At 39.1% G+C, this 20,628-nt stretch overlaps 1 protein-coding gene across 4 annotated transcripts in view; it reads right to left on the bottom strand.

Moving 5' to 3' along the window:
- Nucleotides 1–18,305, bottom strand: part of myripb (myosin VIIA and Rab interacting protein b) — a 102,472-nt gene extending 84,167 nt beyond the window's left edge. For all 4 annotated transcript variants that reach the window (XM_007547854.2, XM_007547855.2, XM_016669352.1 and 1 more), the window contains exon 1: nt 18,075–18,305. In XM_007547854.2, coding sequence (XP_007547916.2) covers nt 18,075–18,184 — 110 coding nt within the window. In that variant the 5' untranslated portion in view covers nt 18,185–18,305. The remainder of the gene's footprint in view (nt 1–18,074) is intronic.
- Nucleotides 18,306–20,628: the final 2,323 nt, after the last annotated feature.

Below are 20,628 nucleotides of genomic sequence, written 5' to 3'. Positions count from 1 at the left end.
GCACACATTGCTTATCTCTGTGCGTTCTCACTTGCATTGCTCGGTTTGGCTCGGGCTGCACCGTCGGTTTTATTCCTCCTCGATCTATACTCGGCTTAACTTCCACGTTCAACACAGTTGCTACACTTTGATCTACGTAGTTTTATGTAAAGCGCAGTCTGCTGCTCTCAAGAGACAGCGTCATTACGATTCCTTGCAGTGTTCACTTTATTCTCTCTCCTTTTTTTATTTTTACTTTTTAACATTTTGTTGTATTCCAGCCACAAGTTGTTGTTTTTTTTTATTTTATTTTATTGAGATTCTATATGAGGGACCAACACAAAGTAGCACATTGTAAAGTGGAAGCAAAACTGTACAACTGTAGTGGTTTTACATTATTCTAAATGTTTGTTGAAGTGAGATATGAGTGAGTTTGCGTTCACTCCCTTTTACGCTGGTACCCCAAAATAAAACCCTGTGCAGCCAGCTTCCCTTAAAGGTCACTTAAAGGTCACCTTATGGTGCAAAATACAATCATGGAAGAAACCCTGTTGGGTTGCTAAGATCCTACCAGGACAAAGACCCTAAACGTACTGCCAACGCTGCAAGGAATGTCTCAGTTCAGTGTCCAAATCGAGGTTCAGACCTAAATCCACCTGAGGATATTCACAGATGTTCTCCATTAATTATGACTGAGAAGAATACACTGTTTTTTAAAGAAGAATGGACAAAAGTTGGCAAATAAATTCAGTGATATATGAGGTAAGGAAAAGTCTTACAAGTGTCATATTATTCTGGAATATGAAGTACAGACTCAGACGGGTTGAATTCATGATACGCATGGTACACACATTTTTGTAGCGTATTTTGAAAGTCATCAAAAATTGTCTTTCTGATCCCTATGCACTACTTTGTGCTGGTGCAACACACACACACGCACACACACACACACATGCACGCACGCACGCACGCACACACACACACACACACACACACACAAAATAACACAACAAAATGTGACAAAATGTCCAATTTCTTATATTACAGAATCAAAAATCAGTAAAAACTACTACAATGATGATGTTGCAAACACGTTTGTGATAGAGATCCCTGTCAAAATATATGATTATTATGCTATAATGCAATTCTTATGTAATTCTAAATATTCCAATCTAATAATATTTAATAGATTGAGGATGATGGTGTTTTATTTTATTTATTTAGCCTTTTTTTTTTTTTTAAACAAGCAGTTTTGTCAGGAGCCTGGAAGAGAGTGCTGTCTGTCTGGTCTGAGGCGTGTGGTCGACCACTGGGACGGACAGAGTGCAGCCATGTGCAGGCAGCTCCAGCTCAGTCATGACAACTTGGACAACAGTGCTCCCTATGGGTTCTGCAGAGAAGGTCATTTTGCAAGCCTGCACATAAATGAGGGTGTTCGGAGAGTGGGAGTGCATTTTAATGGGTCAGAAAATATCCCTGTCTGAGTCACAGGAGGAAGGCAGTGAAAAAAAAAAAGAAAAAAGAAAACCAGGGGCAAAGTTGTAAAGCAGAGCGTAAATTGGCTCCCTTTAGCCTCGATAGCACACTGCCAACAGAGCACTCTGTAAGTAGTGGAGCTCCTATATGTTTGTGCTGGTTTTGGCTGCGGTGCAGCACACTGGACTGTAAAGGCTAGCATTGTTTTCAAAGCGCCGACATTCAGCCGTAATGTTTTATAATAATGAGTGAACATAAGAGCCTTCTCTCAGGAGGTGCCGTGTTTTTAAAACAATTTAATATTTCCTCACAGGGAAATGAGAAAGATGAAGAGGACAAGCCGCCTTAAAGCAGAGCTAGCTTCAGCACAACACATTCATTGTTTTGTGCTGAAGTTGGTCCATCCCCAGAATAAAAAAAACAACAACTTATTTTTATATTTTTCTTCCTTTTTTATAAGACATCACATTCCTGTTAACGAGACTCTTTTTTTGCCATTTCAATTTCACAATCCTGCTTGTGGTTGTGCTGCAGAAAATCTGTATGCTTGAAGCGACATCTTTCGCCCCAGCGTCTGAGCCACGCAGCTGCTCAAACAACTCATTTACAACACACAGCAAGTCTCCAGTCAAACCAAATGCAATAATATCCTTAGCGACTCTGATGCACAACCTTAAAAAAACACCTTACAATGGCAAAAATAGGTGGAGCAGCAACAATCGTTTCAAAACCTTTGTTGTTTTTTTTAGCCCTGCTAAGTATAGCAGACAGGATGCTACCCAGGCTGGCTGTATATTTAATTGCAATTAAATATTAATATTGCTTCTCCCCAAAGAGCCAAAGAAGTCTAAATATGTATTCCACATGTCTCCGCCGCTGCTTTCCCTCACCAGACCACAACTGTAATTGCAGACGTAGAGCTGGCAGTGATTCACAGCTGACGAGCAAGAGTCCCCAGGGCTTAATCCACCTACCCAGTGATACACACTGCACAGGCTTCCATATTGACTGTTTACAGTGGCTGCACAAGAAAAGAAAGGTGAAAGCTGGGACGTCAGACAGGCTTCGCGGCAGGGTCCTCGGCGCGGGGAGAATGGAGTATGTGTCAGGCAAACGTATTATCCGTCCAGACAAAAACCGCAAGCATCAAGAAGGGAAATGGAAAGTCGGGGAAACAGAAAATGGACTTGTTGCAGGAGAGCTGGAGAGATGAGAGAAAAAAAAAAGAAAAAATGACGAGAGGCAGAGTCATTATTTAAATATCAGAGTTGTAGTTTGGGCTCTGAGTTTATTTAGTAAAGGCGTACAGGTAGGGACAATATTCTAGATTGATGATGAGGAACTAAACCTACTTTAAAACCACTTAAAATAAGTTAAATGTTGACTCAGTTGGCAGTGTGTTGCTGCATTTCTGAACATTAATGATCTAATAGCAAAGATAAAATACCTAAAGATGTTTTGTTAATCCCTGCTTTTGTTTAGTTTTAAGGTATTTATACATTAAATGGAAAAAAAAAACAGAATGATGGCCTAAGTTAAAAAATAAATGTTGGAATGAAAGTTTTTAGGTTGGTTTACGAAAGAAACAAGAAAATGATTTTGTCTCGGCGGTGAACTGAAAACAATATCCAATAAAAAAAAACAACTAATTGCTCCTCTTGACTGTTCATTTGGCTGAGTAGCTGCTTTCTTTTAGACATTGGCTCAAACACATGAGTTATACGTTTTCCCGTCTTTCCCATTTTGAAGAGTAGCTAAAAGAAATGGTTCCAGAATCCAACCCTCCCCAGGAAACGGGAAGTGATGGATTACAAATGACAGATTAAAAATATTTTTAGATTATTTATTCATTTAGTTTAAAGTCTTTAAATCCATCACTATGAGTTTTGCATAATGTGGGATTTCCTTCCCCAAATGAACGAAATCACTCAAATTCGCAGTTCACTTTTATTCCGTTTTTATTATTTCCCACTTAAGATTTTTGCTGCTAGTTTAAGAGACCGACACATTTTGGAGCTTTTTAACACATCTTTGTCAGAGATGGCAACAAATAAACAGGAAGGAGCATACTTTTTTTTTCTTTTTCTTTTGACATGTTAAACAGTTGTAACAGAAGCAAAACGTTTATTCTCCTCAAAATAAGTTTCAACAACCAACCACTTGGTAGACATTAGGGGAAAGGAGAATGTGTGCTTTAAGCCACCGCTGCCTTCATTAACCAGATGGGGGGAGAGCAAAACCACTGCTGCTCCAGATGTGACTCATAATAATCCCTTGAAAACCGTCTCTCAACCAGTGAGAAATTCCTGAGAAATATACATAAAAAAAAAACACCCACGGGTGGCAAAGAACCACAGCTAAGTCACTAAATAATACAGCACAGTCTTACTTGATTTAATTAAAGCTATTAACGTCTATTTTTTTTTTTAAAGCTAGTCATGTAAACCAGCTGAAAGGTTTTTAATGGGAGAGAACTTAATTTAAAAGAACAGCTAACAACTTAGAATATTATTTAAATTGCAGAGCTGATGGAGGCGTCGAGCCGATCATTTTAACACGTTCACCCACTGACTGACAGGTGTCTCAACCTATCGTATGAGGCCCATAAATGCCGGCGCCTGCTCCTCTCACCTCAGACCGCGGTGATGCAGATTCCTGGAAAGGCTTCCAGCTGTCATTATTGGCTTGTTTTGATTACAAGTCAGGGAAGCGTCTTCTTGTACGTCTGGCTAATTAAAGTCAGAATATGTGTTGTTTACCAACCGTTACGGATGAATTTATGTCACACCGATTGTCACCGAATGCGCCGAGCGTTTGCGTTTTACCTGAAAATGCCTCTCGTCTTCGTTTTTGTGCACTTTAGATGACACTTCTTCAAGCTGAGGGACGTTACAGTTTGATTAGAGGGCAAGACTTTGGTTACTGAAGTTTCTAGCAATAACACTTTACTTTAGGGCATCTTTAATTTGGATGAGCTGGAGGTAGCAATAATTTGGTGAGTCCTTCTCTGTATTTAATCTGATTGTGGTTGAAAGTCACGAGGAGTGTAGGACGTCTTGTTTAGTTTCCACAGAGACCAGCTCTGCTGTACGCAATGAAAATTAAGACCCAGAAACACACGTCTGTCTGAGGAGATGGAAAATAGCAGGAGATTGATTAGATTTTCACATTTCAGTCACATGTCAGTTTGAGGAGAAAGACTTTGATTAATTAAACACACTCAACACGGGCGCTCAGAATTCGAAGCGTTCAGACACCTTGAACTTTTCCGCTGAGTTCACAGTTCTGCAAAGGTTAGCTAGAAAACATTATAGGGAACAAATGTCATAAAATTTCTTTCATTTTTTTCTATTCGTTAGACATCATAAGGAAGCTTGGAATTCACGCTTACAAAAATCAGCAAATCACTTAAAACATCCTCAGCGTGACTTGTTCCTGGTTTTAATCACGTAGCATGTCAGTCAAAGTCCGTAATCCCAATCTGTGTAAATTTGTGAGAAGACTTGAAAGTCAGAAATGATCTCAACTTTCATTATGTACATGTGCAAAGGTGGTAGACTTGGAGCATTACTGCAACAAAATGGTGGCCATGCAAAGTGTTGTTTGACTCCAAGGGCCTAAATACAAACGCACACCGCACTTTCTAGTCTTTTATTTGTTTAAAAATCAATTCACTACTTCCTGTTGGCTTATTGCGTTGCATAACATTACAAAAAGCTTATTTTTATTTCACTTTATGCAGTTTGTGTTTGTAGCGTAAAACAAATGTGAAAAATGGTCCAGGATGCTTTTGAAAGGCGCTGTAGATGCATCTGAAACATGAGCTAGCAGTTGAGGTTGACTCTTAAACTGGAGATTTCAGTAAATCCAAATGTCTCTTCCACACACAGCAGGAAAAAATTATGAGCGCAAGAAACTTAAAGATGCATTAAAATAAAAAGAGACCACATTAATGAAGAGCAGAAGACATATTAAGCACATAAAAAAACATTGGGAAGTCTTCAGATATTACGTAAAAGTTAAGCCCAGTTTGAAGTACTTATGAGGGGATTTGTATTCATTTAAAGTGTTTTATGAGGCTCTTTAATAGGCGGTTTTAGCAGAAGTGTGAGCCTATAAAACACATCAAAGTGATACCAGATACTCTACACAGGCTTTTCTGCTTTTAAGTAAATATAAGTAAACCACAGCAACATGAACAGAAGATGTTGAACCCCTCCACCCCCCTCAGACAAAAACAAGATAGATTTTGTTAACGTGTAAATGCTGTGCTGTGGTGACCGATTAATTGCAGCGACAGACCCCGAAGTAGACATTGATCAAATCCTGCTCATTTGCTCACGGGGTAACCAGCGAGTGCATCACCCGGATAAACACACGGACCGGTGCTGTCTGGATCCAGCGGAGAAGAAAATGAGAATCAATGGATCCAAAAAAAAAAAAACATGTTTGCAACGCAAAACGCTTTTGTCCCTCCTTTGCGATTGCTCCCGCAGGCAATCCTTTACGCAGAACCCTACCGGCGAGTCTCAAATGAGCGGAGGAATATACCCAAACAGCTCAACAGGACCGGAGGGAAAGCGCGACGTCTAAATTGAATTGCCTGCATTTGGCCGGCTTGGTGTGCAACACTTTTAGCCGCTCTGTTACCGATGATGTCATCAGAAGTAATCAGATTACAGTTTATGCTACCAGCAGATCTCGGCTGATGCGTTGCAATGGCTTCCTGCACACTGGAGCCCCGCGCTACAGCCACTTAATCCACCTAGAAACTGTAGCAATGGCGTGAAATCCATCACAACCTGGAGATTAAAATGTAAATTAATCCTTACAGACACAAAGTGATGTATTCCAAGCACTTAGTTCAGCTTTTCTTTTTATTTGGACGAAGAATGCATTCATTTCATCTGTAATGATTGATGGAGCTAAATCAGTGTGTACAACATATTGGCGCTATATATATCAATTTAGTATTGGGTTTTCCTTTTTTTTTTTTTTAAATCAAAGCACCAAAAAACAAAAGAAAAAAAGAAACTTTTCAATTATGCTCTAATTTATTGAAACGTTCAGCCCTCCACCAAATCAAAACTCATGTACCCCTTGGGCAGTGTGTCCAGTAATACATTTAGATAGATTACTTCTGTGCTGCGGAAAGCTGCAGGCTTTCTTTTTTTTTGAAAGGCTTCATGTTCATCTGGTGCTTATTTAATAAGAGCACCTTTTATTTGGGATAAATAACAGATGGTACCTGTCAAGCCAGTTGACAAATTATCCCATGAGACCTCTCCACTCACCATCCCGAGCCATCAAAGAGTTATGTTGCCATCTGAGCAGCTATGTAGATGACCTTGTGCTATTTCAGATTTTTCTTTTTTTTTTTTTTTTTTCTTGTGGAGAAATATGTGAGCAAAATTAAAGTCAGAAGAGTCTCCCAGGGTGGGGAGGTGGCTGGTGCTGCCAACCACCTGGTCTGATTCACGGGCCTGTAATCTCACAGGCTGTTGCTCTCCAGTGAGGCGGGTGAGTGATGAAGGCCACCAGTGTCCTGCTCTTTGCTTTATTATACGCTACGCTACGAGGAAAGGAGGTGCGAAGGCTTGTGGAGAAAGTTACAGTGTGACAGCCAGCTCAGACTTCTCATTATTCTGGAGACTATTGCACAAAGGGTTGAAGTCATTTTAACTACCAACGTCTCTTTTCCCCAAGGACTTGACCAGATCCTGATGCTGTATCCACATAAAAACAAATGAAGACTGACTAAGATGCAGAGGTGCAGTGAATAAGTGAGTGGATTTCTGCATAGCTAATCAGTTTGGTGACAATGCTGAAGAGCTGGCTTACAGTGAAGAAATTATTTTTACTAATAAGGCTAGTCGATGTCTGGATAAATGACTCCTGGAAAGAGAGCATCTGATTCCATCTTACCTCAATTTGTCTGTAGACGTAAGGAGAGAGACACAGACAGAGGAGAAGCTTGTCTTGAAACCAAATAGACTGGTCAATTTAAAGCAAGAACCAAAACACACACTATTGCAGCCAATTATTTTTTTTCACTTCTCTTGACATTTTGTCACCATCATAAGGAGTCTCTGTAGGATTACAGGAATCCACAGTTACAGCTCAGTTGATTGCTCTCAAGCCATGCGAGTCTTACTCCGGCTCCATCTAGGGTTTATCTTGACGAGAAACACGTTTAAATAGAGTAGCATGATGCTACGCACTTTTCTGTCCTCTTCTGTTTGACTTTGAGTCAGCAGAACCTTAACAGCATGCCGGAGCTTTCACAGACACACAGACACGTTCTGGCAGGCAAGGTTATTTAGGTGAAACCTATCCACTCCGTCAGCTGGAAGCAAGCGGTGTGTGTGTGTGTGTGTGCGCCGTGAAAGCAACCTCTCTACAAGTAGCTGGGGTGGATTAGCTTTGCACTATCTCATCAGCCAATCCTGTGGACTCAGCGGCTGCAGTGGATAGAGGTGATGTGCTGATTTGTTGAGCTCGGGGGAAATCAGAACCTTCCTTTCTCTTTCATATGCTGGAAACAACCAACTGCACAGAGCATTTTATGCTAATACAGAAGACAGAACGAATGTTCAATCCCAGTTTTCCTTTTAGGTTTTGGTCGATATAAGCTCATGTTGTAAAAAAAAATAAAAATAGATATGCTTTGTGAATTTTGATTGGCCGAGTTAACAAGTAAGATGCTCTTTTCTGCATCACTATACGGCAGCAGACATGCAATGCATCGCTGTGTGTGTGTTTCAATGGTGCCTGCGTCAGCAAGCACACGTATAATCACCGTGGTCAGTAGGGGCCCGTATTTCTGTCTTCTAATTAAGTCTGATTGTCATAATATCATTTGCGAAGAGTCAAATCAGAACTAATTAGAAATCATAGAGTCTGTCGGAGCTCTGTAGCCCCGCATGTAAAAAAAAAAAAAAAAAGCTAATTAAAGCAGAACTGGACTGATCAGAAGTCAGCGGGAAAACTCACTGTGTGGCAACGTGATGTCAAGTCCTCCTTACAAAGAAAGAGAGGACAGGAGGGAAAATCGTTCATAAAGTCCGTATCGTTTTAAATCTCAAACAAACAATTGGATAAAAGTTTGATCTCATAATGGTTCCTTTACTTTTCTTCTCCATTTGAATAATTTCCTGCCACACAGAGTACAAGTCAAAAGTTTACATCCACAAATCACGGCCATGTTGTTGCATTACTTTTTAACTGTTTGTGATTTATTTGCATTGTTTTTTTCCATTGCTTGATAAATACACAACAAACGACTTTGATATTTAAAAAAGATTCAGGTTTCACAGTGTTTGGATTTTTCTTGAATTACCACTGAATTTACATGGAAACTCTAGTGAAATCAGTAGCTGCACCTCAACAAAACACTTTTTGTAGCGATAAGCTTCTTAAATTAATCTGGCTGGATATGTAACCACTTATTAAAACAGAGACAATCAAAGAAATTTAAAATGTTTTTTTTTTTTCCCAAGCATAAACCATTAAATTACTCTGTGTTAAAGTTCAAACATGTGCTGTGTATTCTTGATTTTATGAATTACAGGAGTTATTTATGTTGAATTATCAACATCATCCAAAAACAAAATCATACAAGGCCTAAAATTAGGATGAGAATCACGCCAATGAACGAGTGAACTTTGGCCACAACCAACCTCTGAAGTGCACAAAAATACGTTCTCAGTAGTGTTAGGTTTATAATAAGTAAACAGTCAGAAAGTCCAACAAAAACATTATGCAAGATTACAGAAAAATCCTGTTTCACAACATGTAAGTACTGAATAATCTGATGTTTTTTTTAGGGAACATAACACTGCCCGGGCAGGTCGTTTTTTTATGGTCTCCTATAAAATTATGCTTTTTTTTTTTTTTTTTAAGTCTGACAATCTGGCAACAGCAACAACAAGGTTGCTTCTACTTGCCATGTGCAAAAACACAAAGGCACTGCCAAGCACACACACCTCCACATCAAAAACAATCCACATCAACATGACTCAGACAAATAACCCACATCAATAACGCAATGTGCTAATCCCAACCGAGGAGAAACCGCAGCCAAGAGAACACAACTGCCTCAACAACAGCCAGACTAAAATTAACGACACGAAAACCCAATTCAGTGACTACACGCCGCGGGAAATATTCCACATTCACAACAAAGACAGAGGTAGATGAGGTAATCGCCCGTGTAAAGCAGTTGCTCTACAGTGACGTGTTGCATTCAGGCATTCGCTGGTTACTCATGTTTAAAAGCTGAGTGGTATCTGGTGACAGAACGACTCTGTATCTGCTCTGGCCCATAACAGATGTATGGTACATAATTTCACACGGTTTTCGACAAGTTTCTTCAGAATAGTCTTTTGCCGGACTCTTAGATTAAGCTAAAGCAACCTTATTGGTGTCCTGACCCTAACTAACCCTATGTCAACGTATCTACTAAATCTAATTAAATTTACCACTTCATCAGAGCACACTCTACACACAGGAATGCGCAGTGAAGTTGTGAGGATTTGTTTTTTTTTCTATGTATTAATTTATGTCTCTATGTTGTCCCGTCTACACCTGATTGGTGTTTACACCTGTCCCTTCTTTCCCCTAATTGTCTCCCCGTGCATTTAAACCCACTTGTGTCTCTTGTTCCCTGTCGGATCCTTGTCTTATCAGTGTGTATTGTCAACAGTCTTATGTCATTTGTCGAATACCAGTTGCTACCAGAGTCAGAGCTATTGCTGCTGCTCGCCTGTGCTGCCTGGATTCATCATTAAAAACCTTCATTTCCCACCGTACTTGGGTCCTGCCACTTCAATTTGTTTGCTACATTGTCAATTCAATTTGTTTTGCCAAGTAAGTTTTTTTTTATTTTTATTTTTTTTAAGAAATTCAACCAACTGCATCAAGTCATTATTTTGGAAAGTAACAACTCATTATTGAGGCCTCACCCTGCTAAGACAGTGGACCTTGCAGTAAAGCATTTTGCTAATTTGCTAACTGTGTTATTAAGTTGTATTTTAGCTGAACTTCACCTCTGGTGTCTGTTTTCATAATCCTGCTCTTACTGAAACATTCCTGTGCGGCTCAGGGCTGTCCAGACATAAGGAGCAGGATGATGGTCGGGTCGGGAAGCTCAGGAGGTTTCCCAAACAGTCGACCCATTCCATCGGCGGCGTTGCTGCGCAGCCGCTTTTAAGTCAGAGGTCAGACTGGCTCAGTCTGATATCTTGCATACTGTACCAGTGGCTCCTCACAATTTAAAAAAAGAAGCAGAGAAAGAAAGAGGAGAGGGTTAAATTAACCAACATAGCAAAAAGAAATAAGAGAGAGAGGGGTGTTGCAGAAAAGCTTGACATCTGTTGGGTTCAGGGCACACAGAAAATTAAAGGCAACCAACCAGCAATGTTGCGCCAAATGTGCCTAAATAATTTAACTGCTTGATTAATTAAAATCAATCCATACTGGCTGGCCAGAAAAAGGCACGTATTCCTTTATTAGAAAAGAAAACAATGTAGGAGAAAGCCTGTGTTCAAAGTAAACAAGAAAATATCTACATTTACAGACATACATAATTGCTCTGCCCTGCTTGTCCCACTGATAGTTTTTTTTTAATCAAGTCAAGAAAAATTACAAATAAAGTCAGTAAACGACTTCCTGTGTGTTCAGCACTTCTCTAAAGTTGATTTTTATATTGCATTTGTTTTCTAACACAATGAATTCTACAAAGTCGATCATTGTCGCTGTTAAGTAGCAGACAGCGGCAAAGTCAGCTGAGGTCATGGAGTTATAAATGAAAGACTGCATAAAGCCAGTAGGAGTAGGAGGGAGGCGGAGGAGGGAAAGATGGAGGAGGAGATACAGGAGAGGGAAGAGGAGATAAAAGAGGAAGAGGAGAAGAAGGACAGTGTGCAGGTACAGGTGCAGTGTGTGTGGGACTGGCTTGGCATTACGGCTTCCCTTAGAATCATATGAACTTCTTAAGAACAAAGGATTGTGGTCCAAACCTCAGCTTTTCAACATCCGAGACCGGTTTGAAAATGTGTTATCTTCCCTTATGGGGCTGCACAGCGGCACAGTTGCCAGCTCTGTTGCCTTACAAAAATGTGATGTTTTTATGCTGTAAATAAAGTTATTTTGCTCGAAAATTGCGGTGCCACTTTTGTCTGTTGTGTGGATCTGAACCAAAAAGCACTTTCAAACCAAGCTCCAGGACAGAATTTCATCTCCAACTCGTACCTTGTAACCACTTTTTTGGGGCTGCATATAAAATAAGATCAAACCTAATATGTGACAATCGCTGCAGCATGCATGCATGCACCAAAGGTAAAATTAGATCATTTTTACAATAAGTAGACTATTTGCCATCCTTGTGGCATCTAAACCGGAGGAAACTGATGAAGTTCCTGTATGAGTTAGCAGCAATATTTCAGGCAAAATCCTTACCACACTACAGTTTGCTTATGGCTACCATCAGAGTAGAAAAAAAATGGCTTCTGAAAAATAAACTGTACTGGTAAAAGCAGAACAAGTATGAATTTGGGTTTAAGAAATAATAAGTAACATAGTCGGATCCTTTTATGCTTGCCAACTATTCATCAGCGTATGATGTCTGGGTCTTTTTTATCGCACCACATTATCTTCCTACAGCAAAAAATTTCCTCTTAAAATGATCAAATGCTAAACTAAGACACTCTCTCTGTGATGTAAGGCACAGCAAAGTCCTGATAAGCAGTCATTTAAAATATATTTGGCCACCATCTCTCATCCCCAGCAGAGTGCAGAAACCAGCTATGTGTCCTTTATATTATTCTGCTTAAAATAATTTAAAAAATTATATTCCTATTTTAATCCATATTTGTCATGAGAGATTATTTGTGTATTTTGTATTATGCATTAGAATATCTGGATGTACCAAACAAAACCCATGCAAAGCATTGTGGGTAACAGGAGTAAAATGGAGAGACTGGTGGTGTTTTGAGTACGAGTGAGGAATTTCAAATGAAGCTTTCAAATAAGTCTCCATGCTTCCTAATCTTAAATAGTAATTCATGTGTTGAAGTCTGCAATATAGACAATATTCATTGCCTTGTTCTTCAGGATGCTAATGTGCTGACAACATGATTCTAGATCGATGGTTTCCAGTCAAAGCACCAGCACTTGTACTGTTGAAGACATCACCAACAATTAATGCTGGCAAACCTGCATGTTAAAGTAGAACCCCCGCAGCGGATTATGGCACAAAGTAGACATGTTGCACACTGGGAAGAAAGGAATAATGCATTTCTGTTCAACACAATGGAGCCATTTCATAACCTGCAAAGCCGGACTGGACGAGTTATTAGATTTCTGGAATTTCCCACAACAGGCTCTAGTAGCGGTCAACAGTTCACTCGTCTGGCAAAATCCACCTCAGGAAAACACACATTTTAAAAACCACTTGACGTTAACCGGCGACTTCTGAGTTTTACAAATAAATCATTTGCAAAATTAAAATCTGCAATGAAAGAAAGCAATCTTCAGAGTTCAGTTTCTTTTTTTCAGCAGGTCAATTTGTCCCTTTTCAGTGGTGATTAAAAAAAACAAAAACGAGACGTCAGTGAAGTCTCAAGGGAACGTTAATATCCTTTCACCGCTCGGGCTCCACATTTCACTTACACCCTTTTCACTGATTCATATGAATACCGAGCAGTTTGTCTCTTATCTTGGCTCGAAATGAATACAATTCTGGAAGCTGTCCACTTATCTAAAAAGCTGTGTGTCTGTGCTTGAGTCATCTGCAGAGGAAGAATAAACACAGACGGGAATAGAGGTCACTCTGTCCCTGACAAAGTGACATCCTCTGCTGCCGCTCGCAAAATGCCCCTGACCTCCCAGGGCGATTCCTGCGGCGTGTACCTGCCTGTCTCCCACGTCGTGCTAAGCCACAGTAAATGAACGGGGTGGAAAACGGGAGAAGAGAGAAAAGCTGCTAGATCCCGGAAATATTCAATCTCTCCTTGTACAAAAATGCACATAGCTTGGGCTGGAAGTGGGGGAAAAAAGTCAGTGTATATGGCAAATTATCTGAATAAAACTCCAGGTGGGGTTTTGAACAGCACACTCACTTTGTTATTCATATCAGCCTCATTGTGAACAAAACGTAAACTCACTCCGTTCAGTTTGTCCATGCTGATATAGTACAGCGCTGCATTTAACAGCTTATTTGTCCTGGAAAGCTTTTTCTTTTCTTCATCCCTAACCCTGTGACACTCCAATTTCACCCTGGCTCGTAAAACACGCCACAATTTTCCCCCGTTGTTGCAAACTTGGCAAATTCAACACAGACCTTTGTATCACCACGGTGTAAACAATAAATCTTCCTGCTGGAAGGCGGCATTGTTGACCGTCTCGCCAACTAGAAACATAGCAGCAAAATACTCCGTTTAATGTTTCTTACTTGGAATAAATACATCCAGTTGTGCAGCCATGACAACAAATTTCCTTGGACAATACATTGTCCAAGGAACTACACATGCATGCAGGTGGTAGCAAACGTGTTCAGGGGACAGAGACATTTTATTTTCCAGTTCTTGGGTTCCCCACTCCTTTCTAATGCCTGATTAATCTGCATTATGTAATAATAACAAATAAAATTTTTAGATTAGTCACAGGCATTAACGCGTTAATGTTGATAAGCCGTAGTTATTAACTAAATGCACATAAATGGATAAATGTACAAAAGCATTCATAAGAACAAAGTGAGTTGTCATTTAGCCAAGAAACATTTTTTCTATTTAAATTCTTGTCTGGAAAAGGCAAAACTGCATTCCTGAGCCTGGACTTAATCCACACTAATAAAGTGGGAGCGACTGTGGATTCAGCCACAAAGCATTGCTCAGTTTTCAATCCCCACACTCAGAAGGAGAGTTGAATAAGAGCATATGGAGAAACCATTTATGGAAAAAAAAAAAAAGAATTACACTAATTAGCTAAATGTAGCTTGTCTATAAATAGGTTCCAATTCATGTTTATGCCGTTTCTTAACAGCAACGAAAAAAAAACAGGAGATTAAAACTACTTTTAGAAGCCAAATTTCTACGATCTTTGACATGTTAGCCATAACATGAAAACATGGAAACGGCACATAAACATGCCAGGCACAGCGTCAGCTTAAGATACTACACTGAAGCAATTATTTAGCAATCAAAAATAAAAAATTGTGCACTGGGATCTGTCACCACAAGCTAAGGGGGTGGGGGGGGGAGATACAAGGAAGTGTTGGAGTTAGACAAGTGAATGTTATCAAATGAAAAGACGTTTCTTCTTTTTTCCACAAAGCTTTCATTGAAATGCTGCATCCTTGAGAACATACGGGCACAGAGACAGACGGATGAACAAAAGAACAAATACAGACAGTTCAAATAATTCAATTTGTTTGAGGCACTTTGTTCTTAAGTAAACTCAACAGAAAACAGTATCAGATATCTCATCAGCCGAAGAACAAATTGATTTGCCAAGCATGGACAAAAACCTGCAGAAAGCAAAATCAGTTCTCTTCTCAGTTCATAGAAAGACAACCATAAACTAGATTGGTTTGGAGGGGTTGTTTTTTTTTTTTTTGTATTATCGTTATTCATCTACACTAAGTATATGCAAAACATAATTAATTTTACAAACTAAAGTACAAAAGTACAGAGACCTCAAAATGTGGTTGTCCTCATTCAGCCACATAACAAAAACTGCACAAACTCCCCTAAAATAGCCAAACAGCTATCTTTGTCCTTTTCTTTGCATATTCATGACATTTCATATGCTGATATTTTAACTAAGTAATGAATTATACAGTGCAGAGATGAATTGAAACAAGGCATATAAAGTATTAAAACATAAGCTAAGTCATAAAACATGCGTTGAATTTCTACCAGGAACAGCTCTGTATAACTCACTGAAATAAAGAAAAGAAAACAAAGCCAAATCTGTCTTGAATTTAAAATAACGGGGTAGGTATGCTGCATGCATAAGAGTTAGGAATGTAGATAATAAGTTTTCAAATGGGGAGAGTTACCAATTATTTTTTTTTCATTTTTTTACTGATAACACTAATGGCTTATGGACACTTTTACTTTGCATGTTTATTAAAACTTGTGTAATTTAAAGTACAGGGCTTATTAAGCAGTTGAAAACAATTTATGTAAACATTTCTTTTCACAGATTTTTATAACTTTAATGTAATGTTGGACTGGGATCTTATAAGGATGAAAAACTGCTAAAAACATATGCACACAAGAGCAATGAATGATAGAAACTCATCGTTTTCTTGATTTTACGTGTGCCACGAAGAAGAAACGCAACGATATGAATCACGAAGAGCAACATTATTATTGATATTTAATGTAGTAGCAAACAGCAATGTAATTTTTCTTTACGCCTTAAAGCAGCACTTTTACCTATTATGGGGCTGAGTCTGTCATATCAGTGATTGAGTAACACACAGTCAAGCCCAGCAGCGGAACTGAAGCAATCTGTCAATTTGAATCTAATATCCATTAGGAAAAAGCTGCTTCGGAAAGGAGAACAAAAACAACATGGATTCAAATGCTGATGGCTTTTATAAACAACCGCTGCCATATAAATCACCGCTTTCCAGCTCATCTTCTTTCAGCAAAAAGAAAAAGCGGTAATAACAGCCTGAGCGACATAAATTATTTCTGATCATTCATGACAGCTTGGTGGGGGAAACATTTTACAGCCTAGTAATTTGGGAATACACCATCTTCGCTTTGAAACCGTTTCTGGGAAAATAAGACGTGTTTCGTGCATGCTCCGCATACTGATGCTCGGATTCTGCTCTGTGATGTAACTTTGTTATGCTCCTCAGGAGTTTAGCCGAGATGTTTAGTGCTCCAATCGAAGCAGTCTAATCACTTGTGGCATCCACTCAGGAACAGGAAACCACTGACTTGTTACGTCTCCATAACAAAATAGCTCAGAGTTTAGGCCAAGTCAGGGAATATTTGTGCCTCCAAAATTATACGTTATGGCCACGTATAAAAAAGCTGATAAAAACATATTTTGTTGGGATACCAGATGCAATGAAGCTGCACAACATAAATTACCCAGAGTCTAGATTTTTATTTTTTATTTTTTTTGGCAATATCCACACGGTGGTAAAACAAAACCAGTTTAGTAAGCAGGCACTAAAGGACAGGAGGAGAGGGGAACGACACGGACCACAACATGTGGCAGGTTATGTGTGAATCAGTAAGGTCTCCGTTGTGTTATATGGCCAGAGGCTTTGAGATATGGATAAAAGATTGTTGAGAAAAGAGAAAAGAAACAGCCAATTAAATAAAGCTGTTGGTGTCTTTTTCAAAGCTTTCTCAAGTTGCAGAGAGGTTATTATAATTATTGCTGAAACTGTAGACAGAGTAAAGATAATCAAAGCAAAAGAACATTTGAAACCATATCCTGGGGGCCCCCAGGCGTCTCGTTTTGATTGTGATCACTGAAAAAAGTGTATTCATGCATGCCAGTTATACTTCCAATTTGAACAGGTAGCATTTCAAGACCAGTAAAGTTTTAATTATACCACTCCTACAGAGCAAAGTATTTTAATTGAGGTGAAAGAGATGAGCTAAAGAGACTGGAGTTTCTTTAATCTGCATGGAGGATACAGTACTACCGTCCTGCCCAACCCCCACATGTTCCAGATACACTTCCACTCAGATTTTAGAAGGAAGGCCGTTATAATTGTAATGACATATTACATCTGCAACAGGCTTTGGCTCCTTCTCATGGAGGACACAAACGCAGGCAGGACAAAGGTACGATCATGCAGTTGATGTTGAAAGACGGAAAGAATTACAACAGAGAACACAGGGGCATCAGCACGTAGCAACCTCGTGAGATGTAGGCAGGGAATAAACAAACCGGGAGCAGAAGTACTGAGGACGGCGGTTACACAAGAACGCATCTGCATACGCACTCTGAATCAGCAGTGAGAAAACATAAAATGAGGGAGGCCAGTTGAAGATAACACCGAATGAACACAGATAAGGTTCAGAAAAACAAAACAACAAAAAACTAGAACAACAGTTGAAATCTCTTGTAATAGAAATGGTCTTCGGAGGCAGACGCTCACACCGTGGAAACGTGAGCAGAAGCATAGCTGACCCATTTGTTTGAGAGTTTACTCCCACATTTTCTTCAAATGTCGTGGTCTCATTGCAATAAAACGATAATTGTGTACATCTGGTAATTCAAGTAAATAAAGTAGGATGCCTTAAAAGGTTCTAAAATGACATGCAATAAAGGATGTTATGATAAGCACTTCCAGCCAGAAGATTATACCACATAACCGTATCATTTTAAGAAGGTTTAGTGGTATACTAGCTCAAATGATCCAGTGCTCTATTTGCAGGATATTGCTTCTTCTACCAACGTTAAAACTGTTACAATGGAAAAACACTTCCACACAAGCCCGCTGATCGTCACTTTATCTGGTCATTTTCACTCACAGATGGCTGACATCTCTCCTCTATCAGCTCATGTCAAATCATCCTCTGAGTGTCAAATGTGGAAAAGGAAAAAAAAAAAAGAACCCAGGCAGGAGAATGTCATCTCACCTCAGCCTCTCCTCCTCCTTCTTCCGCAGCTTCATGTCACGCTGAACCACTTTCAGCACATGCTCTGCCTCGTCGTCTGTTAGGCCCGACAGGTCCAGCTTGCGTCCCATTGTCCCTGGCCTCGCCACGCTGAGCTGCTGCTGGTCAAAGAGGAGGAGGAAGAGGAAGAGGTGGAGAGTTCCAGGTGCCGGTGCTCAGGGGGCCGAGGCTGGGACAACCCTGTGGACAGGCAAAGGAGACAACGAAACAAATTTAAAAAAAAAAAAAAAGAAAGAAAGAAAGCTGTCTGTGAATTTGGCAAACTAATTTACTCCTCATTAAATGAAGAAATTAGGACGTTTCCACTTGGAAAAAATCAGGACGCTTCTTTTTTTAGATGCACCCTACATGTAGCAAAAATGTCTGTCTTTCAGCATGCAAATTATTCTGCAATGCCTGCTTTTTCTGACTTGCAAACAAGATTTGTGTTGCCAGTTTTTTGCCTGCAGGATCCATTTTGTTCCCAGAGCAGATGAAGACTGTCTGGAAGGATTTCTTCCATTAATGTGATCTTTGAAAGCGTTTCTGGATGGAACATCGGACCTGTTAAACGTGTCCACCGAAGCTCCTCTGGCTACAAGTTGCCATTTCATGAATGTTATGAGAGCATTTCATTAGTCTCTGACTTAAATACCAGGCTGCAGTTCACCATACTTTAAAGTTCTGTAAAATGCAATTCTGTTAGATAAAATGCACATATGCCAAATTATCCTAAAAGTGGATTCTTCCTAATGCATTTGGTTGCAAAGATAATTCTACTAAAATGTCCAGCAAGGCAATTTAAAGAGCTTCTTCTGTGTTTTATTTAATAGAGTATGATGCCCACTCTGTTAATAATACTCCCCTTTGTAATAAAGCAGATAATAAAGCAGGGCACACATTAGGGCAGAATGGCATAATCATATAATTAATACGACAATATCTTCGAAAGGGTTGTGTCCGCAACTCATTAAACTTTTTTTTGAGATGTAAAACAATTCCCCCTGCCCCCCAACAAATTTCTAGTGTTTTTACCTTGTTGACACAGATACATGTTTTAGATCATCAAAACAAATAAAAAACAAACAAATATCTGGCAAACACCAAAATGGTGTTTTAAAATGATGATTTTTTTTTATTTATTAAGGGAAAAGAGCAAACCAAACTAAGCTTGGGTGCAATAACTACAGTGAAATATGGAAATAAGAACTTAACGTTGCTGTGGAAGAATTTTGACCCGCTCTTCTTTGCAGGATTGCGGTTGTTGAAGCATTATTGTGGGATCATGTGACATCAACATCTCTAATAGATTTTAGTGCAGAACTTAACTAGGACACTCAGCAACCTTTATTTTCGTTTTATATGTGTTTTTTTCCCTATATGTTTTATATCTGTTTATTTTTATTTTTTTTAGTTCTTTAGCTCAAATTATGATATTTTTCCTCTTTTTGGTATTTTCGCCAGTCTGGTTCTGCTTAAGTGATTTCTAGACTCGACAGGTTAGGCAGTAGGCAGCAGCAACCTAACCAAAAATCACACTGAATACTTCCACAGTTACATCATGATTTAAACAATGGAACCAGTGACATTTTTACAATGCTCTGATAGGTTTTTTATTTAATATATCAAATTATCATTTGAGCTCCTGCATACTTAAGTTACCTTATCTTGTCTGTCTTCATTTGATAAAAATGCAACATTTAAGTTTTGTTAAAAAGCAAAAACATTAAAGAGAGAAATATGTTTATGAATTACTGGCTTGAAATTGGAGCAGCAAGATTGCTACATTTAAGATTACAGTGCATTTAATAATAACTGTGTGAATAAATTAAACTTAAGAAAAACTGATGTCTTTTACCAGAGTAAAGTCAAAGTCTCCATCTGAAATAAAACCCTTCATTTAATCGTGGTAGATGCTGAAAAGTAATGACACTGAACCAATTTCTTAACATCTGCAAACAAAGATGTTACTCCTTCGTATTTCTTCCTTATAATTTATGTACTAAATCTAAACGAGATGTTTGACAAATCGGTAACTCCTCTTGCATGACAATAACTACATTCAGTGTAGATTTTCTTGCAATATTGGAAGCAGGTTTTTAATTTAACTCTTGGATTATCCATGCCTTAGCAGCATCCGTTGGCTGCAAGGAAAAAAAAAAATAGAATAAAATAAATCACACCTTTGAAGCTGTTTGCCATTTTGGGTGATAAGATCTGATTTTCTCCAGCAACAGCACTGAGGTGAAGTCTGTCTACTGTCAACACAGACAAATATTGAAGCTACACAATATCAAGAAGTGTTTTGACCAGCAAAAAATAAAAAAAATAAAAATAAAAAAAGCCCATGGTTTTATTGAGCATTTTTGCCTTGGCTCCATTCACTTCTCCGGGTTATTTCAGGACTCACTTCATTGCAGACTCCAGTTGAATTTAACAGCTTTAACCAAGAAAAACAAGCCTGAGCTGCTGCTGCTGCTGCTNAAAAACAAATGAAGACTGACTAAGATGCAGAGGTGCAGTGAATAAGTGAGTG

Source organism: Poecilia formosa, unplaced genomic scaffold (assembly GCF_000485575.1).
Source record: "Poecilia formosa unplaced genomic scaffold, Poecilia_formosa-5.1.2 Scaffold22, whole genome shotgun sequence".
Taxonomy (NCBI): domain Eukaryota; kingdom Metazoa; phylum Chordata; class Actinopteri; order Cyprinodontiformes; family Poeciliidae; genus Poecilia; species Poecilia formosa.
This window is presented reverse-complemented; position numbering and strand designations above follow the sequence as displayed.